The 26,977-nt window shown below is 41.9% G+C and overlaps 1 protein-coding gene across 3 annotated transcripts in view; it reads left to right on the top strand.

Moving 5' to 3' along the window:
- The window catches only part of SMIM14 (small integral membrane protein 14), a 97,431-nt gene that overhangs the window by 41,692 nt on the left and 28,762 nt on the right, over positions 1 to 26,977 (top strand). For all 3 annotated transcript variants that reach the window (XM_003927528.4, XM_074396024.1, XM_074396025.1), the window contains exons 2-3: positions 797 to 906; positions 24,081 to 24,129. In XM_003927528.4, coding sequence (XP_003927577.1) covers positions 832 to 906; positions 24,081 to 24,129 — 124 coding nt within the window. In that variant the 5' untranslated portion in view covers positions 797 to 831. The remainder of the gene's footprint in view (positions 1 to 796; positions 907 to 24,080; positions 24,130 to 26,977) is intronic.

The raw sequence follows: 26,977 nt of genomic DNA, 5'->3' as shown, positions 1-26,977 counted from the left end.
AGTCAGATCACCCTAGGTCAGGAGTTTGAGACCAGCCTAGCTAACATGGCAAAACCTTATCTCTACTAAAAATGCAAAAATTAGCCAGGCGTGGTGTACGCCTGTAATCCAGGCTACTTGGGAGGCTGAGGCAGGAGAATCACTTGAACCCAGGAGGCGGAGGTTGCAGTGAGCCGAGATTGCACCACTGCACTACAGCCTGGGCGACAGAGTGAGTCTCCATCTTAAAAATAATAATAATACAGTTGTTTCATGTATTTTGTCTAGTTTTTAAAAGATTGTTTTAGGCAGAACAGGAAGTACGGTTGCCAGTACTCCCTCTTGACCTCTCACTTGTTTCTCTTTATTTTTCAAAATCTACCTAGCTGTTTCTTAGCTATGTCATTCATTTCTCCCCATAAACCTTGGTATCATTTTAGATACCTTTTCAGATGTCTGTCTTGGTGGGGGTAAAGGCTGGTTTAAATTGTTTGCATACTGGAACTAATCAAGTTAATTAATTAAGCAGAGTTGGTTCTTAGCATCATCAGCATCACAGGTGGGGCCAGTTTAGAGCATCTGAAGACATTCATATTTTTAGATTAGACTGATGGCAGAAGGTGTAGCTAATTCACCTGTATAGATTCATAATTCATGTAGGATTAATAATAAATTCATAGATGCAGACAATAAATATCAGCTATACTTAGTTTAATAAAACTGTTGTGAATGTGTATACAATATCTGAATTTTTCATAGCTCAAGAGAAAGAGTAATTCTGAATAATAGACTTATAGTATTATTTCCTTCCTCATAGATTTAAACAGTCAAGTAAAATCAAGCTGGGTAATCATGGCAGAAGGTGGATTCGATCCCTGTGAATGTGTTTGCTCTCATGAACATGCGATGAGAAGACTGATCAATCTGGTGAGATGAACAGGATAATCCTTTTCTGAATTGATCTCTGTCCCTTGTAGCCTCTTTTCATGAGAATACCAGTTATTGGAGGGTTTTCATCTGATGGTCGCTAAAAAGTATTTCATAATTGAAATTGAAATTCCACATTTGTTTAAGTTGTAATGATTAAAATGTGGCTGGGTATAGTGGCTCACACCTGTAATCCCAGCATTTTGGGAGGCCAGGGTTGAAAGATCACTTGAGCTTAGGAGTTTGAGACCAGTTTGGCCAACATGGCAAAACTGTATCTCCAAGGTTATAAAAATTAAGAACATAAAAATTAGCCAGGCATAGTGGCACACGCTTGTAGTCCCAGTTACTCAGGAGGCTGAACCTGGGAGATGGAAGTTGCAGTGAGCTGAGATCATGTCACTGCACTCCAACCTAAGGGACAGAACAAAACTCCATCTAAAAAAAAAAAAGTTTGCTAGCAGTTACTTCATTAAAGATGAAAACAGACTACTGTCATTATTATTATTATTATTATTATTATTATTATTATTATTATTTGAGATGGAGTCTCACTCTGTTGCCCAGGATGGAGTGTAGTGGTGCCATCTCAGCTCACCATAGCCTCCACCTCCTTAGTTCAAGCGATTCCCCTGCCTCAGCCTCCCAAGTAGCTGGGACTACAGGCGCCTGCCACCGCACTTGGCTAAGTTTTGCATTTTTAGTAGAGACTGGGTTTCACTACGTTGCCCAGACTGGTCTCAAACTCCTGACCTCAAGTGTTCTGTCTGCCTTGGCACCCCAAAGAGTAATTCTCTTTCTGCCTTTTCTACTTCATATCAATACAAATAAAATTTCTTTTAGCTGTGTGGGGCTTGTTTGCTTGCTAAGCTGCTATTGACAGTTCCTGTTATGATACAGTTCAAATCCTACACCAATGTATGGCATGACAATACAAATCTCTATGTAAAGTTTTTTTTGTCGTTGTTATTGAGACAGAGTCTCACTTTGTCTCCCAGGCTGGAGTGCAGTAGCATGATCTTGGCTCACTGCAACCTCTGCCTCCTGGGTTCAAGCGATTCTCCTGCCTCACTCAGCCTCCCAAGTAGCTGAGATTATAGGCATGCACCACCATGCCCAGCGTATTTTTGTATTTTTATTAGAGACAGGGTTTTGCCTTGTTGGTCAGGCTGGCCTCAAACTCCTGACTTCAGGTGATCCTGATCTGCCCATCTCAGCCTCCCAAAATGCTGGGATTACAAGCATGAGACACTGCGCCCAGCCTATGTAAAGCATTTCTGAAAACAAATCAATTATTTGACAGAGGTAGATTTCTGAACAACAGGATCTGAATAGTCTCTTTGAGTCAATTGTACTGAGTCTATAAGCTTAAATACAGGGCTATTTATATTACACTTTTTACATGCAAAAGGAAAAATTTGACCATTATTAACAGTGAAGTATATTCTTTTTTTAATATTTTATTGCATTTTAGGTTTTGGGGTACATGTGAAGAACATTCAGGATTGTTCATGGGTACACACATGGCAATGTGGTTTGCTGCCTCGGTGAAGTATATTCTTATATTGTATATTATACTGGTTGAGTATCCCTTATCTGAAATCTTTGGGACCAGAAGTATTTTGGATTTTTTTGCATTTTGGAGTATTTGCATTATACTTACTGGTTCAACATCTGTAATCGGAAAATCCAAAATGCTCCAAAGAGCATTTTCTTTAGCCTCATGTTGATGCTCAAAAATTTCAGATTTGGAAGCATTTTGGGTTTTAGATTAGGGATACTCAACCTGTAACAACATTTTTATGTTTTAAAATACTCTTGTATGTCAGTTAATAAAGGTAGGGTACAAACAATTGCTCAAATGTTTGAGTTGTCAATAACAAGCAGGTTTTCTGCTGGCTCAGTGTTGCTACAGGTAGTGATCAGAAATGTGTTTCTTTTCAATGTTGTACTTTTTTAGAGTCAGCATGCACTAGGACTTTGATCCTTAAGAATGCCTCAGAGGGCCGGGCACGGTGGCTCACGCCTGTAATCGCAGCACTTTGGGAGGCTGAGGCGGGTGGATCATGAAGTCAAGAGATCGAGACCATCCTGGTCAACATGGTGAAACCCCGTCTCTACTAAAAATACAAAAAATTAGCTGGGCATGGTGGTGCGTGCCTGTAATCCCAGCTACTCAGGAGGCTGAGGCAGGAGAATTTCCTGAACCCGGGAGGCGGAGGTTGCGGTGAGCCGAGACCGTGCCATTGCACTCCAGTTTAGGTAACAAGAGTGAAACTCCGTCTCAAAAAAAAGAATGCCTCAGAAGGAAATGAATAAATTAAGAACTTATATATTAAATCAGACTCTTGAGGGTATAGAAATATAATGGTAATGTGATGTCTCTGATAACTTGATGTAAAAATAGGTGAGTCTAAGGAGAGAATATTTGTTTATGAAGCAAAGAGCCGATAGTTTTTGTTGGTTTGTTTTTTGATGAAGTCTCGCTCCATTGCCCAGGCTGGAGTGAAATGGGACAATCTAGGCTCACTGCAGCCTCCACCTCCTGGGTTCAAACGATTCTCGTGCCTCAGCCTCCAGAGCAGCTGGGATTACAGGTGCCTGCCACCACACCCAGCTAATTTTTGTATTTTTAGTAGAGGTGGGGTTTCACCATGTTGGAGAGGCTGGTCTCGAACTCCTGACCTCAGATGATCCACCTGCCTTGTCCTCCCAAAGTACGGGGATTACAGGTGTGAGCCACTGCGCCTGGCCAGTATTATTTCCCAGTAGGCTTTTCTACCTCTTATACATCCATTATCATCATGTTTTTTGTTTTTTTTTTTTAAGACGTGATCTTGCTGTCACCCAGGCTGGAGGGCAGTGGCAGGATATCTGCTCACTGCAACCTCCATCTCCCAGGCTCAAGCGGTTCTCCTGCTTCAGCCTCCTTAGTAGGTGGGACCACAGGTACCAGCCACCACACTTGGCTAATTTTTGTTGTTTTGTAGAGGTAGGGTTCCATCATGTTGCCCAGGCTGTCTTGAACTCCTGAGCTCAAGTGATCTGCCTGTCTCCCCTTTCCAAAGTGCTGGGATTGCAGGCATGAGTCAACCACACTAGCTGTGGTTTTTTTGAGACAGGGTCTTATTTTTCCCCCCAGGCTGGAGTGCAGTGGCATGGTCATAGTTCACTGCAACCTTGAACTCCTGACTTCAAGCAATCCTCCCATTTTAGCCTCCCAGGTAGCTAGGATTACAGGTGTGCACCAATATGCCCAACTAATTTTTTACATTTTGGTAGAGATGGGATCTCATCAGGTTGTCCAGGCTGGTCTTGAACTCCTGGCCTCAAACGACCCTCCACCTTAGCCTCCCAAAGTGCTAGGATTACAGGCATGAATCACTGCACCCCACCTGCATCCATTATCTTCTGCTTTTAGACTTCAGAGGACCTTTTCTCTTAGTACCTGTTATCTGACAGCTTTATAGAACTCTAAGCTAACTCTCAGCCTGTATTTTAAAAGCAGATAATCTGAGGGTATAATTTTTTGCCGTTAGTTGTAACTACTAGAATTTAAATTGCTGTGTGCTTAGGAAACCCACAGATGTACTTAGTGATACAGTATGATGGCAGAACAGATTTATTCTCATTTTCTAAAAATGAGCATTTAATTCATCTTTGTAATAGCTTAACATCTTATTTTAAGTACCAATTTGGAATTTTGGGGTTTTTTGATCTTATGTAATGTAATTGAGTTTTCTTGAAGGCCAGAGTGTCATCAATTTTTAAGAATTTAAAGTTCTTATAGCAAGTAGAAACCTGGAGAAACTTAAGATTTAATTTACAGGGTAGCTCATTAATTAAATGCTGGGCTGTGGTTTAGTTTTGCTTATTCTGTGGAAATAAATGGGCTTTGCCAAGGAATATATACAATTTAGGAGCAGTTAGGATTTTTTTATTACTTTCTTTTCATAAAAAAGTACAGTATATACTTCATAAATAATGCTTGGCTGGGCGTGGTGGCTCACACCTGTAATCCCAGCACTTCGGGAGGCCGAGGTGGGTGGATCACAAGGTCAAGAGATTGAGACCATCCAGACCAACGTGCTGAAACTCTGTCTCTACTAAAAATATAAAAATTAGCCAGGCATGGTGGCACACGCCTGTTGTCCCAGCTACTCGAGAGGCTGAGGCAGGATAATTGTTTAAACCTGGGACATGGAGGTTGCAGTGAGCTGAGATCACACCACTGCAGTCCGTCTGGAAACACAGCAAGACTCCGTCTCAAAAAATATATAAAAACATAAAAAAAAAACACTCAAGTAAATTGTATGATACATACATCTCTTATGTAACCCTGAACTCAGCTGGGCGTGGTGGCGCACACCTGTAATCCCAGCACTTTGGGAGGCTGAGGCGGGCAGATCAGAGGTCTGGAGATTGAGACCATCCTGGCCAACATAGTGAAACCCCATCTCTACTAAAATACAAAAAATTAGCTGGGCGTAGTGCTGCGTGCCTGTATCCCAGCTACTTGGGAGACTGAGGCATGGGAATTGCTTGAACTGGGAGGCAGAGGTTTCAGTGAGCTGAGATCATGCCACTGCAATCCAGCCTGGCAAGAGAGCAAGACTCCGTCTCAAAAAAAAAAACAAAATAAAACCCCAAACTCTCTATAGTGGTTGTAAATAAAGTAGGAAGGAAGAGAAAAAATGCTTGGTTTTGGAATGAAATGTACTGCAAAGTTTCATAATGAAGTTTTCCCTGCTTTGAGAGTTAAGAGGCTCTTTCGCCTGCCTGCATACTTCCATGATTAGGGAAGCTGTTTGTGTACCCTGACTGTTCATTGACCTAGTCCTTCATTAATATGAGCAGAAAAACAGGCAAAGCAGTTGAAGAAAATAAAAAGGACCATGATGTAATCAGGTACAGCTACATTAGAAGACAAGATGAAGTAAATACTTCTAATAGGAAAAATCATGAACATTATAGTTATAAATGCAGACTCATACATGTTTGTTTTGTTGGGCTTAAATACCACCAGTGACAGCCTGGCCAACATGGCAAAACCCCATCTCTACTAAAAATACAAAAATTAGCTGGACATGGTGGCGGGTGCCTATAATCCCAGCTACTCGAAGGCTGAGGCAGGAGAATCGCTTGAACCCTGGAGGCGGAGGTTGCAGTGAGTCGAGATCATGCCACTGCACTCAAGCCTGAGCAACAGAGCACAACTCTGTCTCAAAAAACCACCAGTGACAATGACTTTCTGAAATGGAGGACAGTTCTTAGTGGAGCTTTAAATAAAATTAAGTGAAGGCCAGGCACAGTGGCTTACGCCTGTAATCCTAGCACTTTGGGAGGCCGAGGTGGGTAGATCACCTGAGGTCAGGAATTCAAGACCAGCCTGGCCATCATGGTGAAACCCCATCTCAAAAACAAAACAAAACAAAACAAAACCTAAATACAATCTCCCTGATTTAAATGCTAAGATCCAGTTAAATTCCTTAAAAAGTCAGTACCATCTAAAAATTACTTTATATTTTTTATGTCAGATGAAGTTAGATTATAGGCTTATGATTTTCATTTTTGCAAATATCTAGTAGGACGTTCACATTTTTAAGCCATGTAGGAATTACCTGAGGTCGGGAGTTTGAGACCAGCCTGACCAACATGGAGAAACCCTGTCTCTACTAAAACTACAAAATTAGACAGGCCCAGTGGTGGTGCATGCCTGTAATCCCAGCTCCTTGGGTGGCTGAGGCAGAAGAATCATGTGAACCCAGGACGCAGAGGTTGTGGTGAGCTGAGATTTGTGCCTGGGCAACAAGAGCGAAACTCCATCTCAAAAAAAAAAAAAATAAAATAAAATAAAAGCACTATCTGTGTAATCAAGGGCAGGGTAGAGGAGTAGGAGGAAGGAACAGGAGGCATATTCTTCACTGTACTTTTACATTTTAAAACCATATGAATGTATTACCTGCTCAAATAACCTAAAAATAAAATTTCTTAAGCATCTCGTACAGCTATATACAAAAATTAGTAATTACAGGCCTGGCACAGTAATTATAGGCTCATGCCTATAAACTCAGCACTCTTCCTAAAGGAGGTAGAGGTGGGCAGATAACTTGAGTCTAGGAGTTAGAAACCAGCCTGGGCAACATGGCAAAATCCCTTCTCTACAGAAAATACAAAAATTAACCAGGTATGATGGCGTGTGCCCATAGTCCCAGCTACTCAGGAAGCTGAAGTGAGTGAATTGCTTGAGCCCAGGAGGCAGAGCCAAGGTTGTGCCATTGCACTCTAGCCTAGGGAACAGACTGAGACTCTGTCTAAACGAAAAAAATCGTAATTATAGAAAACTTTCACTGAAAAAGAAAATCTTTAAATGCACCTTAGTTATATGATTTTAAAAGAAAATGTACACTGTGATGTAGTTGTTCAATAATTCTTATAAGACTTCTCATTGCCTTGATTTGTAAATCAGTAGGATTTGTTCTCATCAGAGTATTTTTTAAAATGTATAAAAATAGAAAAAAGGATCCTCTCATAAAGCTTTATGGGCAGTAACAGCAGTTCACACCCCTCTTACTACTACCTCATCACTACGTATATATAATTTTTAGTACAAAGAATATAAATCTGGCTGGGCTTATGCTCATAATCTCAGCACTTTGGGAGGCAGAGGTGGGAGGATTGTTGGAAGGCAGGATTTAGAAACCAGCCTGGGCAACAAAGTGAGTCCCTGTCTCGGCGGGGGCGGGGGGAGAGAGAGAGAGGCAAAAATGACTCTCTCTCTCTCTCTCTGACTATCTATATTTTTCCTTTATTTTAAGAGACAGAGTCTCATTGTGTCACCCAGGCTGGAGTGGAGTGGTGTGATAATAGATTGCTGCAGCCTTGAAATCCTGGGCTCAAGTGATCCTCCCACCTCAGCCTCCAGAGTAGCTGGTTCTACAGGTACACACCATTGTGGATGGCTAATTTTTGTATTTTTTTTATAGAGATGGGGTCTCACTGTGTAGCCTAGGCTGGTCTCACACCCCTAGCCTCCACCCTGCTTTAGTGCTAAGATTATAGTCCTGAGCCACCTCATTAAGCTTCTCTACGTTATTATAGGGATATTTTAATGTACACCATTATAGGGCTGAGCAAGGTGGCTCATGCCTGTAATCCCAGCACTTTGGGAGGCTAAGGCAGGCAGATCACCTGAGATTAGGAGTTTGAGACCAGCCTGGCTAACATGGTGAAATCCTGTTGTTAGTAGTCTCTACTAAAAATACAAAAATCGCTGGGCGTGGTGATGAGTGCCTGTAATCCCAGCTACTTGAGAGACTGGACAAGAGAATCGCTTGAGTCTGGGAGGTAGAAGTTGCAGGGATCTGATATCATGCCACTGCATTCCAGTCTGGATAAAAGTACATATATAAACTTAGAGTGTTTTAAGTTCAAGGCGGATGTGACCGCAGTACAAAGAATGCCCGTTTTGGGGTGCTGGTGACAAAGTTTTACTTACTCTCTTGGCATGTGTCCTTCCTATCATTTATTTACATCATTGCGTTACATTGAGTGTTAGGCTATTTTTAATGCAGTTTTATTTTGCCAGGTGTGTGTATGCTTCTGTTTGTCTCAGGAATATTCAGAAACATTTAAAAAATTGAGGTATTATCTCGTATCACAGACATTTTTCTTTCTTAATATAATAACAGTTGGCCCTTTGTACTTGTGGATTTAGCCAACTGTAAATTAAAAATATTTTTAAAATAATACAAATAATAAAACAATAGCGTAACTGCTGTTTATATAGCCTGTACGTTGTATTAAGTATTGTAAGTAACCTAGAGACAATTTGTCCATGGGAGGGAGGATGTTCATAGATTGTATGCAAATACTATACCTTTTTTTTTTTTTTTTTTTTTTTGAGATGGAGTTTCGCTGTTGTTACCCAGGCTGGAATGCAATGGTGCGATCTCGGCTCACTGCAACCTCCGCCTCCTGGGTTGAAGCAATTCTCCTGCCTCAGCCTCCTGAGTAGCTGGGATTACAGGCACGCGCCACCATACCCAGCTAATTTTTTGTATTTTTTGTAGAGACGAGGTTTCACCATGTTGACCAGGATGGTCTCGATCTCTCGACCTCGTGATCCACCTGCCTCGGCCTCCCAAAGTGCTGGGATTACAGGCTTGAGCCACTGCGCCCGGCCTAATACTATACCATTTTATATGAGGGATTCGAGTGTCTGGATTTGGAATCTGAGGGGGGTTCCTGGAACCAAGCCCCTGCAGATACTGAGGGACAACTGTACTTTGAGTTTTAGTGCTTTATAATACTGGCTAAAAGGACTAAAAAAGGTAGATAAGAATAGACGGTGAGTCTCTTTCAGTTACAGTCCAGGTATCTTCATCATGTTACATAAAATTCTGTGTTATTTAATATGGGAATATGCCCCTTGATAACTATGGGTGATAACTAATGGATTTTCGTTTTCTTTTTGAGACAGTCTTACTCTGTCACCCAGGCTGGAGTGCAAGGGCGTGATCTGGGCTCACTGCAACCTCCGCCTCCTGGGTCAAGCAATTCTCCTGCCTCAACCTCCCAAGTAGCTGGGATTACACGTGCCCACTACCATGCCTGGCGAATTTTTGTATTTTTAGAAGAGACAGGATTTCATCATGTTGGCCATGCTGGTTTCAAACTCCTGACCTCAGGTGATCTGCCTGCCTCAGCCTCCCAAAGTGCTGAGATTACAGGTGCAAGCCACCATGCCCAGCTGATAACTACGGATTTTTAGTGATACAGTAGTAGAACGTATTCCATACAATATATTTATAGAAAGTTGCCTGCACAAAACCCTCGCCTAATAATAAATAATTCTTTTAAGTTGTCTAGTATTCTTTATAAAACAAGAAAAAGAAAAATTAGGTATTTCCTTGTAACTACTTTAGTATTCTTTTTATTTTGAGGTGGAATATCGTACTGTCACCCAAACTGAAGTGCCTTGGCACAATCTCAGCTCACTGCAACCTCTGCCCCCAGGGTTCACGCAAATCTCTTGCCTCAGCCTCTCAAGTAGCTGGGATAACAGGCGCACACCACCACACCGGGCTATTTTTTTGTATTTTTAGTAGAGATGGGGTTTCGGTATGTTGGCCAGACTGGTCTCGAACTCCTCATCTAGTGATCCTCCTGCCTCGGCCTCTCAAAGTGCTGGAATTACAGGCATGAGCCACCGCGCCTGGCCACCTAGTATTCTTTTTTAAAAAGTAACTCATTTCTATTTAAATTATATATATATAAAGTAACTCATTTCCTTATACCCATGAAAACAACCTGGAGAGGGGATTTTTCTTCCATTGAAATAATTTGCTTCTGGCTTCACCCTCTCCTGCCCTCTCCTGTTGTTTTTTGCTGGCTGTCACTTGGTATGTAGTTTCTTCTATGAATGATGGGAATTCTAGAAAGAGAGAGCAGATGGATTTAGAAATGTGAACTTGGATTATGCTCCAGTGTTTTTTCTGTTCTGTTGGAACCTAAGATTTTGGAATGCAGGTAATCCTCTTTATTTTTACGTTTTAATTGTTGAGCTCTGTATTTCAGCGCTTAATGTAAACAGCATAACTAAAACTTCTACATGTTTATTGAAATTTGTTGCTGGGCCAGGCGCCTGTAATCCCAGCACTTTGGGAGGCTGAGGCAGGTGAATCATTTGAGATCAGGAGTTTGAAACCAGCCTCGTCAACGTGGTGAAAACCCATCTCTACAAAAAATACAAAAATTAGCCAGATGTGGTGGTGGGCACCTACAATTCCACCTACTTAGGAGGCTGAGGCAGGAGAATTGCTTGAGCTTGGGAGGCAGAGGTTACAGTGAGCAGAGATCACACCATTGCACTCCAGCCTGGGTGACATAGTGAGACTACATCTCAAAAAAATAATAAATAAATAAATTTGTTTTTATATGAAAGTACTGTAAAAGCATGTGATTTGGGAGACCCGTGGTTGGATTTCTTTTTATAGGCCTGAATTCCATGTAAATTGTGATGTCTACTGTACTTAGATAAATCACTTCAAGGCCCATTGGACCTTTCCTAGAAGAAAAATGTCTGTGTATGGAAATTTTTTTTTTGAGATACTTCTCTATGCAGCAAATGTATTTTTGCTTGGTATGTTAAAACTTCTGTAAAATATTAACTTGTTTTTTTTATTTTTAAAATATTTATATAAGTAATATATGGATATGTGCTTTCAAAAAATATTAATACATTAAAACTAAGGCTGAACTCTCTTCTTCTCCATACTTAGTTTTTATTTCCTACTTTCCCAGATGAATTTGGTTTGTGTCTTCCCAGATCTTTTTAAGAAATATGTTTTTAGATGCTGTGGAATATGTATATTTTCCTCAATTTAATTATTTTTTTGAGACAAAGTCTCAGTCTATAACAGGCTGGAGTGCAGTGGCATGATCTAGGCTCACTGCAACCTCCACCTCTTGAGTTCAAGCAATTCTCCTGCATCAGCCTCCTAAGTACCTGGGATTACAGGCACCTGCCACCATGCCTGGCTAATTTTTGTATTTTTAGTAGAGACAGGGTGTCACCATGTTGGCCAGGCTGGCCTCAAACTCCTGACCTCAGGTTATCCACCCATCTCGGCTTCCTAAAGTGCTGGGATTACAGGAATGAGCCACCTTGTTCGGCCTCAATTTAATAATATTTTGCATTTTTCATGTTGCTATGAAAGACTTTTTAATCATGTGGTTAATGTTTGAGTTTTATTTTAGTCAGTAAGGAAATTTCAGTGGACTACTTCGTTTCAAACCTTAATCCTTTTTTTAAATCAATATTCAGGCACTGGATAGTCCTTCTATGGTTAGCGATACAATTGGTCTTACCAATTTTGAATTGTGTATTTAGGATGTAAAGTTATGTTTTATTTATTTATTTAGAATAGAGATGGGGTCTCTCTGTCACTCAGGCTGGTCTCAAACTCATGGCCTCAAGTAGTCTTCCCTTCTTGACCTCCCAAAGTGCCGAGATTACAGACATGAGCCACTACCCCCAGCTGACATTTCTTATATATTGTGCGCATTATCATTATTGTATAACAAACTGCCCCAAAACTTAGTGGCATAGAACAACCATTGGTTAAGCTGATAGTGTCTGGAATTCACACGGCTTGTCTGCTGATCGTTATTTTCATTCTTAGCTGGAAGACATAGAAGCTGAGGGCAGGAAGTATCTGGAAGCTTGGTTATTCACTGTCTGATAGTTGATACTGGTGAGTGACAATATCTTAGCCAGTATTGTCAGTTAGAATGCCTACATGTGGTTGGCTTCCTTGAAGCATGGTGGTTTGGTTCCAAGGGAGAGCATTTCTCCTAAGAGAAGGTGGGGGAGGGAGACAACTTAGTTTAAGAAGTCACAACATGTTTCTTGTATTCTTGGGTGTAGCAGTTACAAGCCTGTTCAGGTTCAAGGAGGGCAGATAGATTTCCCTCTCCCCCCCTTCCTTCTTTCTTTTTCCTCCTTCCTCCTTCTTTCTTTTTTGAGAGGGTTTTGCTCTGTCACCCAGGATAGAGTACAGTGGCTTGACCATAGCCTGGGCTCAAGCGATCCTCCTGCCTTGACCTCCCAAAGTGTTGGGATTACAGGCATGAGCCACAGAGTCTGACCAGATTTCACTTCTCAATGGGGACTGGCAAAATTCTAGAAGAGCATGTTTGACTTTGAAATAATGCTGTGGCTGTTTTTGGAAGATATAGATAGACACATATATCTTTCTAGAAATTTAATATGCATATATGTATATAGTTTATATTTTTGTTTTACATGGAAGCGATCATAGTATATATACATGCCATGGACTAAATGTTTGTGTACCTCCCAAAATTCATATGTTGAATCCCTAATCCCCAGTGTGCTGGTATTTGGAGGTGGGACCTTTGGAAGGTAATGAGTTCATGAGGGTAGAGCCCTTGTGATAGGATTAGTGCCCATGTTAGATGAGACATAAAAGAGATGATCCTCTTCTCTACCATGTGAGGATGTAGCAAGAAGACCTCTATCTGCAACCCAGGTATAGCACCCGTACCAGGAACCAAATCAGCTAGAACTTTGATCTTGGATTTCCTAGCCTTCATAATTGTCAGAAATAAATTGTTGCATAAGGTACCTGGCACATAGTATTTGTTATTGCAGCCCGAGCTAAGACAAAAAAGTGTTACTAAGAAGTGGGATGCTACTAGAACAAATACCTAAAAATGGAGACGTGACTTTGCAACTGTGTAATGGATATAGGCTGGAAGAGTTTTTAAGTGCATGCTAGAACAAGCTAATAGTTGCTGTGAGGGACTGTTGGTAGAAATAAGGGCATTAAAGGTGATTTTGGAGAGGTCTCAGCAAGAAGAGAGGAGAATGGTGGAGCAAGCTTCCATCTTTTAGAATACCTAAATAATCATGTACAGAATTTTAGTAGAAAATAAAGGCCATTCTGATAAATGAAGAACGTTACTGGACAGTGGAGAAAGGCAATCTTTGTTACAAAGTAGCAAAGAACTCAGCTGAATTATGTTTGTGTTCTAGTGTTTTCTAGATGAGAGGTAGAATTTGTGAGTTATGAAATTGGATATTTAGTTGAGGAGATTTCTAAGCAAAATGTTGAAGGAGTGGCTTGGTTCCTCCTGACTGTTTATAGTAAAAATTGAAAAGAGAGAAACCAACTGAAGATGGAATTATTAAGCAAAAAGGAACCACAACTTAAAGATTTGGAAAATTTTCTGCCTGTTCACATCACAAAAGGTAAGAAGTTCACAAGAAAACACTAAAGGTATGGTGGACTAAGCACTTGATTAGGTATGTATGGGTGTGAACTGCAGAATCAATCACCAACCCCCAGCAGGAAACTGCCAGTTTGAACTAAAAGGAAAGGAGACTGGGTAGAATGAAGGAGAATAGATGTTGGAGTTCTTTTATTTTACAGGACAAGACCATAGAGCTATGTGTATATTATTCTTAAAGGCTGCAAGTGTACATTATTCTTCAAGACAAGGGAAGAATGATCTGGACATTATTCTTCATGACAAGGGAAGAGTGACCTTTACAGTGATTGAGAGATCATCAGGGCTGCCTCTTTGGTTTCAAAAGAGGCAGAGTGTCCCTTCTGTATCAGCATGCCAGTTGGCCTCTGCCCAAAGCTTTTTGGTCATGAAAGCCTTGGGGTTGGTGCCACCTGGAGCCTGGCAGGACAATACATTTCTGCAACTTTTTTTTCCCACTTCATACATCTTCACTTCAGTCTTTTAATATTAGCAAATCAAAGTCAGGCTTCTTTTTAGCAGTGTCATAGTATCAGAATTCTGTCTTTTCTTTTAATAATAGAAGTCATATGTGGATAGCTAGACCATGAAAGCTTGAAATAATGGAGAAATGTGGAGCAAAATGTAAACATTTCCCTTGCTATTGTCCCCCACTCATCCATCGCACGTCATGGCCGCTATTGCTTGTTTTGCCAGAGGTCACGTGAAATTTGTCGACTTTGTAGTCACATTTCTAGGCACTTATATACTTTTATATATAATCGAAATAAACTTTCATAAGAGTATGGCTATACATTACCCATAATCTCTGTTATCTCTTTTTTTTTTTTTTGAGATGGAGTTTCTCTCTTGTTGCTCAGGCTGAAGTCAAGTGGCAATCTTGACTCACCACAACCTCTGCCTCCTGGGTTCAAGTGATGCTCCTGCCTCAGTCTCCTGAGTAGTTGAGATTACAGGCATGTGCCACCACTTGCAGCTAATTTTTTGTATTTTTAGTAGAGATGAGGTTTCTCCATGTTGGTCAGGCTAGTGTTGAATTCCCAACCTCAAGATGATCTGACCACTTTGGTCTCCCAAAGTGCTGGGATTACAGGCATGAGCCATCGGGTCCAGCATAATCTCTGTTACCTCTTTAATGACACTGAATTGCATCATTCGTGGTTCAATAAAGTAAACTCAAATTCAGAATGAGAAAATCTGGAGTGGTTGCTCAACTTGCATATCATTTAGGCAAAGTAGCCCAACCTATTAGTGTTAGACATTCAAGCAATATTTAGATTTGCCTTTAACCTGCTTAATTGTAGTTTTAAGATTTTTTTTTCTTTTTTCTATTCTTTTTTTTTCAAGACAAGCCCTTGCTTGGTTGCCCTGGCTGGAGTGCAGTTGCATGATCTTGGTTTACTGCAACCTCTGCTTCCTGGGTTCAAAGCATTCTCCCACCTCAGCCTCCCAAGTATCTGTAACTATAGACATGTGCCACCACACCCAGCTAATTTTTGTATTATTTGTAGAGACAGAGTCTCCCTATGTTGCCCAGGCTGGTCTTGAACTCATGAACTCAAGCAATTTGCCCACCTAGGCCTCCCAAAGTGTTGGGGATTACTGGCGTGAGCCACTGCTCCTAGCCTATTTATTGTCTTTTTTTTTTTTTTTTTTTTTTTTCCTTTTTTTGAGACAGTGTCTTACTCTGTCACTCAGGCTGGAATGCAGTGGCGAGATCTTGGCTCACTGCAAACTCTACCTCCTGGGATCAAGCAATTCTCCTGCCTCAGCTTCCCGAGTAGCAGGGATTACAGCTAATTTTTATATTTTTAGTCGAGACGGGGTTTCACCATGTTGGCCAGGCTGGTCTAGAACTCTTTCTTGATCTCAAGTGATCCACCTGCCTTGGCCTACAAAAGTGCTGGGATTACAGTGTAAGCTACTGCGCCCAGCCAAGACCTTTCATATTAAAAAAGAATCCACTTCCTCCTCTTTTTTCTCTTATGAACTATTTGCTGCAAAGAAAAGAGCCAGTTAAATACAAGTTACAGGGGAAGCAAGAGCAATGCAGACACTGTAGGCAAAGTGATAATGAACTTTAGGTCTCAGGGTACTGTTCTTCCATTATGTTGGTTACATAGTTTATGTAAGAAAAGACACTTGCTGGCATAGTGGCTCATGCCTGTAATCTTAACCCTGGGAGGCCCAGGCAGGTAGATTGCTTGAGACCAGCAAGGACCAAATGGTGATACACCGTCTCTACTAAAAATACAAAAAACAGCCACGTGTGATGGTGCACGCCTGTGGTCCCAGCTGCTTGGGAGGCTGAGGATCGTCACTTGAGCTTGGAGTGGGTGTCAGGGTGGGCAGGGGTGCAGAGGTTGCAGTGAGCCCAGATTGCACCACTGCACTCCAGCCTGTGTGACAACAGCAAGACCCTGTCTCAAAAAAAAAAAAAAAAAAAAAAAGAAGAAATGAAAAAAAGAAGACACCTACTGAGTTAAAGTTAACCAGTGTGTGTGTGTCTTTTAATTTCTGATGATCATAAGTTATGATAATGAAGTAGCGTACAAAAACAAAAATGCTAATTCAGGTTCTGGTTAAAGTGAAGAGACAAATTGTATAAAACTCCATTGTTAAACGGGCAGTTCTGCTCATTAATAGAGGAGGAACTCAAACATTTGAATTTTAGAGGCAGAATATAAAATTTTTAGGCATAAAATTTTTTTTTTTTTTTTTTTTTGAGACGGAGTTTCGCTCTTGTTACCCAGGCTGGAGTGCAATGGCGCGATCTCGGCTCACTGCAACTTCCGCCTCCTGGGTTCAGGCAATTCCCCTGCCTCAGCCTCCTAAGTAGCTGGGATTACAGGCATGTGCCACCATGCCCAGCTAATTTTTTGTATTTTTTTAGTAGAGACAGGGTTTCACCATGTTGACCAGGATGGTCTCGATCTCTCGACCTCGTGATCCACCCGCCTCGGCCTCCCAAAGTGCTGGGATTACAGGCTTGAGCCACCGCGCCCGGCCAGGCATAAAATATTTAAAAAACATTTTTTCAGACAGTGTAGAGAAAAATGTACAATATAAACAATATTAAAATCCAAAATATCAAAGACTAAGGTCTTTTTTTTTTTTTCGAGATGGAGTTTCGCTTTTTTGTTACCCAGGCTGGAGTGCAATGGCGCGACCTCGGCTCACGGCAACCTCCACCTCCTGGGTTCAGGCAATTCTCCTGCCTCAGCCTCCTGAGTAGCTGGGATTATAGGCACACGCCACCATGCCCAGCTAATTTTTTGTATTTTTAGTAGAGACGGGGTTTCACCGCGTTGACCAGGATGGTCTCGATCTCTTGACCTCGTGATCCACCCGCCTTGGCCTCCCAAAGTGCTGGGATTACAGGCTGGAGCCACCGTGCCCGGCCTGCAAGACTAGGGTCTTTTTAAGGTTTTTTTCTTCTTAAGCAGAAAGTCCAAATTGAAGACTAAAGATAAATTCTAGGATGATGTACAGTAAATTATACTCATTAGGAAGCACTAGAGTTCTGTTAAGATGCTTTCTTAATTAAGCACATGATGTTAGCTATAATATTGCAATGAAGTGAGAACATCCGATGGACCATGAGCTGAGTTCTTTATGTACATTAATATTTTATGTATATATTTATATCACTTAATCTTCACAGTGAATTTAAGACTTGTAATAGGTTGTATTTATCTTTTTCATAGTTTGAAACCTTGCCTTAGAAACAGACAGGATTTGAACCCAGATACCTCTAACTTTCTTTTTTCTTTTTTTTTTTGTTCTGGTCAACCTCTGACTTTAAATGTTCTTTTTGGCTGAGCGTGGTGGTTTATACCTGTAATCCCAGCACTTTGGGAGGCCAAGGTGAGAGTATCCCTTGAGCCTAGAAGTTTGAGAACAGCCTGGACAACATAGGGACTTTATAGACTTTCTCTACAAAAATAAAAATTTAAAAACCAGGTGTGGTGGCACATATCTGTAGTCCCAGTTACTCAGGAGGCTTGAGACGGGAGGATCATGTCAGCCTGGGAGGTCAAGGCTGAGGTGAGTTGTAATCAAGCCACTGCACTCTAGCCTAGGTGACAGAGTAAAACCCTGTCTCAGATAATAATAATAATAAAGCCACATACAAAATATTTTTTAACCACGTTTCTGTAGCTCACTGTTTGCCAGTTCACTGGCAGCTCTGGTGAATCAGAATAAAGGACATCTCTAAAGGATTTTTTTGTTCCTTGTAATTTTTTTTTTCAACTAAGTTCCCCAGTGTAAGTTTTCTTATGGAAGCTGCATCTGTCCACTTGTCATTAGAATCTTCTTTGATCTGCATTTCTCCGTAAGTCCATGACTGCCAAGGCTTTTTTTTTTTTTTTTTTTTTTTTTGAGACAGAGTTTTGCTCTGTTGCCCAGGCTGGAGTACAGTGACACAATCTTGGCTCACTGCAACCTCCATCTCCTGGGTTCAAGTGATTCTCCTGCCTCAGCCTCCCAAGCAGCTGGGACTATGGCCACCTGAGCGCCACCATGCTCAGCTGATAATAAAATTTTGTATGTTGTAAAGTAGGAGGGGGTTGTGGTTAAGAATTTAGAATTTGGTGGTAGTACTGGATTTAAGTTATTTAACCTCCCCCAAAACACAGTTTCTAGGTTGGTAGGGTAGGAAAAAAACCCTCCTGAAGTGGTTGTGAGGACCAAATAAGATAATAAATTAAAGTTGTCAGTATAGTATTTAGCATATAGCAAGTTCCTGAAATATTTGTTACAGTTGCATAACACACACACCCTGTGTTCTGTTACTCATGAGGCTGAGGCAGTAGGATCACTTGAGTCCAGGAATTTGAGACCGGCTGGGGCAACAGAGTGAGCCCTGTATCTAAAAACAATAAAAATTTAAAAAATTTTAAATTATTATAACAATTGCAATTATGTGGAAGTCTGCCTATTTTAAGAATAGAAAAGAATACATAATTTTGTTTTTGAGACAGAGTCTCACTCTGTTGCCCAGGCTGGAGTGCAGTGGCACAATCTTGGCTCACTGCAACCTCCACCTCTCGGGTTCAAGCAATTCTCCTGCCTCAGGCTCCCAAGTAGCAGGGACTACAGGCACCTATCACCATGCCCAGCTAATTTTTGTATTTTTAGTAAAGAAGGGTTTTACCATGTTGGCCAGGATGGTTTCAATCTCTTGACCTCATGATCTGCCTGCCATGGCCTCACAAAGTACTGAGATTACAGGTATGAGCCACTGTGCTCAGCCATCCACATTAATTTCTAAGTATTCTGTAATATATTGTATAATATAAATGATAAATTATTTATTATAAGTGCTTTTAAAAATATTTGTTTTAACATGTTTGTTAAAATATGTTTGTATTCAAATAGCTCAAATATTATATAATAAAAAAATTCCTATTCCGTTTGTATATCTTAGAGTTAGAGGCAGTCAGAGAAATTACATCAAATTACAATTTGAGCATTTAGAGAGAGCATTTGGTTCTGAGGTTAACTAAATGCAGCAGCTAAGTAACATGTCTCAGACACCTCAACCACAGTGGTCTTTTGGTTCCTCAATACTGACTCACAGGCAGGGCACCTTGTCACCTAGGGCCCTCTTAGTCATGTACTTTGCCTGAAATGTGCCTACCCTTGATCTTTACTGTCTTGTAAGTAGCCCTTAAGTGTCACTGCCTCTGTCTACCTAATTTAAAATGGACACTCAATTGCCGTTCTGTCATACCAAGCTATTTTCATTCTCTGCATGAGTCTCTGACATTTAAAAAGTATATGTCTTCATTCCAGAAGCTTTGTAGAAAATGTTCGAGACCAGCCTGGCCAACATGGTGAAACCCCATCTCTTTTGAAAATACAAAATTAGGCGGGGCGCGGTGGCTCAAGCCTGTAATCCCAGCACTTTGGGAGGCCAAGGTGGGTGGATCACGAGGTCAAGAGATCGAGATCGTCCTGGTCAACATGGTGAAATCCCGTCTCTACTAAAAATACAAAAAATTAGCTGGGCATGGTGGCATGTGCCTGGATCCCAGCTACTCAGGAGGCTGAGGCAGGAGAATTGCCTGAACCCAGAAGGCGGAGGTTGTGATGAGCCGAGATCGCGCCATTGCACTCCAGCCTGGGTAACAAGAGTGAAACTCCGTCTCAAAAAAAAAAAAAGAAAATACAAAATTAGCCGGGCATGGTGGGGCATGCCTATAATCCCAACTACTCTTCGGGAGGCTGAGGCAGGAGAATCACTTGAACCCAGGAGCTTGAGGTTGCAGTGAGCTGACATTGTGCCACTGTACTCCAGCCTGGGTGATAGAATAAGACTCCATCTCAAAAAAAAAAAAAAAAAAAAAGTAGACCAGGGGCCAGGTATGGTGGCTCATGCCTGTAATCCCAGCATTTTGGGAAGCTGAGGCTGGTGGATCCCTTGAGCCCAGGAGTTCAAGACCAGCCTGGGTAACAGTAAAACCCTGTCTCTACAAAAATACCAAAAAAAAAAAAAAAAAAAAAAAAAATTGCCGGTCTGGTGATGTGCACCTGTAGTCCAGCTACTTGGGAGGCTGAGGTAAGAGATCGCTTGAGTCAAAGAGGCAGAGATTGCCGTGAGCCAAGATCGTGCTAGTACATTCTACCCTGGGCAACAGAGCAAGACCCTATCTTAAATAAATAATAATGTGTAATTTTAGTAAGAGTTTTTGGCTTGACTCCTTAGAAGGGATTAAGATATACCCCATATTTGTAAATTAAGATCTGGCTGGGCACAGTGGCTCATGTCTGTACGTAATTCCAGCATTTTGGGAGGTTGAGGTGGGCAGATTGCTAGAGCTCAGGAGTTCAAGACCAGCCTGGGGAGCATAGAGAGACCCAATCTCTATCTCGTTAAAATTAATTTTAAAAAAATCTGTTTCCTTCACTGGGCTTAGTGGCACATGTCTGTAATCTCAGCACTTTGGGAGGCAGAGGCCAGCAAATCATTTGAGCACAGGAGTTCAATACCAGCCTAGGCAATATGATAAAATCCCATTTCTACAAAAAATAAAAAAATGTGGCAGGCACCTTTTGTCCTAGCTACTTGGGAGGCTGAGGCGGGAGGATTGCTTTGAGCTGTGATTGTGCCACTCATCTCCAGCCTGAGTAGCAAAGTGAGACTCTGTCTCACAAAAACAAAAGCAAAGAGTCTGTTTTCTCATTCTAATTCAAACAAGACTTTTTTGTTGTGTTTTTGTTTTGAGACAAGGTCTAGCCCCACCAGGCCTAGCTAATTTTCTATTTTTTTGCAGTGATGAGAGTTTTGCCATGTTGCTCAGGCTGGTCTCAAACTCCTAGGCTCAAGTAATCCTCCTACCTCGGCTTCCCAAAGTGCTGGGATTACAGCCATGAGCCACTGTGCCCGGCTCCAAACAGGACTACTTTTAGTGGTATACACCAAAGCAAGCCTGATCATCTTGGAGAATAATTTACAAAATGATTCATTTAGTTGTTACTTCCAATAATTGTTTAGTTGAGGTCATAATTTGTATGGCACAGTAATAAAAGCTAACACTTCTTGGGTGGTTACTGCATTTTCCATCTATTATCTATGTTAATTCTCACTAGTACTCTTAGATATAGGTGATATTATATCCCCTTTTACTAGAGGAGGAAACTGAAGCTTGGAGGTGTTCAATTACTTGCCCAAGGTCTTGAAACTCAGAAAGTTGCAGAACCAGACTTTAAATCTAGGCCTGTCACTCTGGAGAACCATGCTGAATCAGCTAAAGACTACTGTACAATACTTGCCATCCCAAACAATGGCAAGTTTGTGTTACTACTTTAATGGACAGGGTGTAGTTAATAATGAGACTAAACTGGAAAGTTATATGCCCCGCATTCTCTTTACTATTTATTCATCTCTATTTTAAGGTTTATGAGATTTTTATTGTTAAACATCCCAAAAGGCTTCAGTATAGGCTATATGCTCATAAAAGGAAGACTTATAATGTAGATAGATAGGACTTTTCTTTTTTAATTTTCTCTTTAAAATTGATAATCAGGCTGGGCGTGGTGGCTCACGCCTGTAATCCTAGCACTTTGGGAGGCCGAGGTGGGTGAATCACCTGAGGTCAGGAGTTCAAGACCAGCCTGACCATCATGGTGAAACCCCATCTTTAAATAAATAAATAAATAAAATTGATAATCACATGATTCTAAAATTATATAGAAAAACATTGAAAATTTTAACTCCTATCTATGTCACTCTTCTCTACTTCCCTATCATAACTTCACTCCTTGTGGTAACTCCTTTTATTAGTTTCTTTTTCTTCTTCTTTTTTTTTAATAGAGACGGGGTTACTCCATGTTGGTCAGACTGGTCTCGAACTCCTGACCTCAGGTGATCCTCCTGCCTCAGCCTCTCAAAGTGCTGGGATTACCGGGGTGAGCCACCACACCCAGCCATTAATTTCTTATCTAGCCAACGAATGATTCTTTCTGCTCCCTTTCAGAGATGCCTTTTCTACAAATAGAACCTTTATTTTTTCTTTATCTGCTTCTGATTTTCAATGAGAAGAAAAATCTCTTTAACAAAAGTTTACTCTTAGTTCTCTACAATTTAGCACTTTTCCTTTGGGATGCCTAATTATATACTAGCCGCAAGAATTTGTGTCACAGGTGACTTTTTAAAAAATTATTGAAATGGGTGGGCCAGGTGCAGTGGCTCATGCCTGTAATCCTAGTACTTTGGGAGGCCGAGGCGGGCAGATCACGAGGTCAGGAGATCAAGACCATCCTGGCCAACATGGTGAAACCTCGTCTCTACTAAAACTACAAAAAAATTAGCTGGCCGTGGTGGCGCACACCTGTAGTCCCAGCTACTCGAGAGGCTGAGGCAGGAGAATTGCTTGAACCCAGGAGGCGGAGATTGCAGTGAGCTGAGGTTGCGCCACTACGCTATAGCCTGGGCAACAGTGCAAGACTCCGTCTCAAAAAAAAAAAAAAGAAAAAAGAAATGGGTGAATTGCAACAGATCACAATATATTTGAAAATTATTGGCCGGGCGCGGTGGCTCAAGCCTGTAATCCCAGCACTTTGGGAGGCCGAGGTGGGTGGATCATGAGGTCAAGAGATCGAGACCATCCTGGTCAACATGGTGAAATCCCGTCTCTACTAAAAAATGCAAAAAAAAAAAAAAAAAAAAAAAAAATCAGCTGGGCATGGTGGCGTGTGCCTGTAATTCCAGCTACTCAGGAGGCTGAGGCAGGAGAATTGCCTGAACCCAGGAGGCGGAGGTTGCGGTGATCTGAGATCGCGCCATTGCACTCCAGCCTGGGTAACAAGAGCGAAACTCCGTCTAAAAAAAGAAAAAAAAGAAAATTATTTGGGGTAGAAGAAAAAGTAGACAGCCTCTCAGCGTATTCTGTTTTTGTGTATGATTTTGAAGATACATTCTGTGACAGCATTCATTAAAAACCAAAACATGGGGCCGGGCGCAGTGGCTCACACCTGTAATCTCAGCACTTTGGGAGGCCAAAGCAAATAGATCACCTGAGATCAGGGGTTCAAGACCAGCCTGGCCAACTTGGTGAAACCCCATCTCCAATAAAAATGCACAAAATTAGCTGGATGTGGTGGTGGGTGTCTGTAATCCCAGCTACTTGGGAGGTTGAGGCAGGAAAATCACTTGAACCCGGGAGGCAGAGGTTGCAGTGAGCTGAGATTGTGCCATTGCACTCCAGCCTGGGCAACAGGAGTGAAACTCAAATGATAATAATAATACTACAATAAAAATAACAACCAAAACATGGTTCATGACTAGACTGGTCAACATAGTAGGATCCCATCTCTACAAAATCATCTTTAAAAAATTACCCAGGCATGGTGGCACACACCTGTAGTACCAGCTACTCAGGAGGCTTAGGCAGGAGGATTGCTTGAGCACAGGAATTTGAAGCTGCAGTGAGCTAGGATTGCACCACTGCACTCCAGCCTAGGCAACAGAGTGAGACCCTGTATCAAAAAACAAAACAAAACTTTTTTTTTTTTAAGACAAGGTCTTACTGTGTCATCCAGGCTGGAGTCCGGTGGTGCTGTCGTGGCTTACTGCAGCCTCCACCTCCCAGACTCAAGTGATCCTCTTGCCTCAGCCTCCCTAATAGCTGGGACTACAGACATACACTACGACACCTGGCTAATTTTTGTATTTTTTATAGACGCAGGGTCTTGCTGTGTTGCCCAGGCTGGTCTCGAATGCCTGAGCTCAAGCAATCTACCTGCCTCAGTTTCCAAAAGTGCTGGATCACAGGTGTAAGCCACCACACCTGGCCAAAACATGATCTTTCTAGTAATTGTTGTCCACTTTTGTTTAAGTCTAATAGCTAACTTTCCTTTCTTATTCATTGTAGTTACGGCAGTCCCAGTCCTACTGCACAGACACAGAATGTCTTCAGGAATGTAAGTACCACTGAGACAGGAAGAGGGGTGACTTTGCGGGCGGAATTAGAGGCCAGATGCCTGTGAATATTTGTCAGAAATTATTCTTAACATTGCCTGTTCTGGTGGTTACAACAACAGAAAAGAATAACAAATACACACAAAAGAAAGAAATTATTCTCATAGTTTGCTCTTTAATAAGGAAATGGTTCTCAGTATGTATTTGCTACTTGACTATTTTATTTTTTAAGTTAAAAATTTTTTTCATGCCTCAAAAACTCTGTTTATTGCAGAAAATTATAAAATAAGAAAAAAAAAAAGGCTGGGTGCAGTGGCTCACACCTATAATCCCAGCACTTTGGGAAGCTGAGGTCGGCAGATCGCTTGAGTCCAGGAGTTCGAGATCACCCTGGGCAACATGGGGAAACCCTGTCTCTACAAACAAAAATTAGGGGGGTGTGGTGCTGCATGCCTGCAGCCCCAACTATTCTAGAGGCTGAGGTGGGAGAATCACCTGAGTCGGGGGAGGTTGAGCCTGCATTGAACTGTGATCACACCATTGCACTCAGAGTAAGACCCTGTCTCAAAAAAAAGGAAAAAGAAGAACTTCCAGAATACTTAAAGATAATCACTGTTGCCGGGCGCAGTGGCTCAAGCCTGTAATCCCAGCACTTTGGGAGGCCGAGGCGGGTGGATCACGAGGTCAAGAGATCGAGACCATCCTGGTCAACGTGGTGAAACCCCGTCTCTACTAAAAATACAAAAAAATCAGCTGGGCGTGGTGGCGCGTGCCTGTAATCCCAGCTATTCAGGAAGCCGAGGCAGGAGAATTGCCTGAACCCAGGAGGCGGAGGTTGCGGTGAGCCAAGATCGTGCCATTGCAGTCCAGCCTGGGTAACAAGAGCGACACTCCGTCTCAAAAAAAAAAAAAAAAAAAAAAAAAAAGATAATCACTGTTGACAAATTCGAGTATATCCTAGTCTTTTTTCTGGGCAAATATGTCTATAATAGGACACTTTGGGCAGGTGTAACTGGAACATCAAAGCTGCTTGCACAAACCATTCACCTTCTTCCTAGCATCTATTTGCATCTGGTAGAAAGCTTGAGAATCCTTTTTTTTTTTTTTTTTCTTTAAGAGACGGTATCTTGCTTTGTCCCCCATGCTGAGTGCACTGGTGCAATCATGGCTCACTGCAGCCTCGACCTCCCAGGCTCAAGTGATCCAGTACTACAGGGATGCACCATCATGCACAGCTAATTTTTTTGAATTTTTTGTAGACTCAGGGTCTTCCCATGTTACTTACCCAGGTCTCAAGCTCCTGGGATCAAGTGATCATCCTGCCGTGGCCTCCCAAACTGCTGGAATTACATGCGTGAGCCACCATGCCCAGCCACTTGAGAACTTCTTAGGGGGGGAGGCCATTCTTTCCCACGTGTGGAAACTTTGGGTGCCTGTGGTGTTCATTCCTTTGGCTCTGACAGTCACATGCCCATCAGGGAGTCTGGCAGTGGAGAAGCTTCTCCACATGGCTTTGTGGGCAGTAGTGATGGTAGTGAGAAGCAGTAGGAAGATGGATCCTGCGTGGTGTATGTAGGTGACAGACTTGGTGGCCATTATGTGACACATCTTTTTTCAGGATACTCAAATATTTTGAGAGATGCTTTAAGGGGAACTAGTAAAATAGTATTTAAACCATTCCTGTCTTGTACCAGGAGAAGAAGGAAAGTATGACATTCACAGGATGGTGAGGCCTGGCATAATTATATGTCATGTAAACTTACAGAAATGGGATCACATTGCATGTGTTACTTTTCACTACTTATCAAATATCAACATATATTTATCTTACTATTTATTGAGCCAGGCATGGTGGCATGCTCCTGTAGTCCCAGCTACTTGGGAGACTGAAGCAGAAGGATCACTTGAGCCCAGAAGTTTGAGGCTGCAGTGAGCTGTGATCATGCCACTGCCACTCCAGCCTGGATGACAAAGTGAGATGCGGTCTCAAAAAAAAAAAAAAAAAAGGGCCGGGCGCGGTGGCTCAAGCCTGTAATCCCAGCACTTTGGGAGGCCGAGGCGGGTGGATCACGAGGTCGAGAGATCGAGACCATCCTGGTCAACATGGTGAAACCCCATCTCTACTAAAAATACAAAAAAAAAAATTAGCTGGGCATAGTGGCTCGTGCCTGTAATCCCAGCTACTCAGGAGGCTGAGGCAGGAGAATTGCCTGAACCCAGGAGGCGGAGGTTGCGGTGAGCCAAGATCGCGCCATTGCACTCCAGCCTGGGTAACAAGAGCGAAACTCCGTCTCAAAAAAAAAAAAAAAAATTACTGATTAAATAATTCATTGTGGGGAAGCACCAGTGTGTAAATGGTTTCCTTTTACTGGAATCGGGTTGCTGATATATTTTTTGCTGTGATAAACAACATTTGAACAAACATTCTTTGTGTGCTTGTGTTGGGGAGGGCAAATAATTTTTTCTCCAACCTCAGAGTTCTTTGCTGAGACCCCCTATAACCAAGGATAGATTGTGGGACGCGGTGGCTCATGCCTGTAATCCTAGCACTTTGGGAGGCCAAGGCAGGCAGTCACCTGAGTTTGGGAGTTCCAGACCAGCCTGACCAACGTGGAGAAACCCCATCTCTACGAAAAATACAAAATTAGCTGGGTGTGATAGTTCATGCCTATAATCCCAGCTACGCGGGAGGCTGAGGCAGGAGAATCGCTTGAACCCGGGAGGTGAGGTTGCGGTGAGCCAAGATCACGCCATTGCACTCCAGCCTGGGCAACAAGAGCAAAACTCCGTCTCAAAAAAAAAAAAAAAAAAAAAACAGAAGACAGATTAACAAGGGAAAAGCAAGTTTAT

The sequence above is a fragment of the Saimiri boliviensis genome, chromosome 3, assembly GCF_048565385.1.
Source record: "Saimiri boliviensis isolate mSaiBol1 chromosome 3, mSaiBol1.pri, whole genome shotgun sequence".
In the NCBI taxonomy this organism is placed as follows: domain Eukaryota; kingdom Metazoa; phylum Chordata; class Mammalia; order Primates; family Cebidae; genus Saimiri; species Saimiri boliviensis.
Note: the sequence above shows the minus strand (reverse complement) of the source record. Positions and strands in the feature narration are given on the sequence as shown.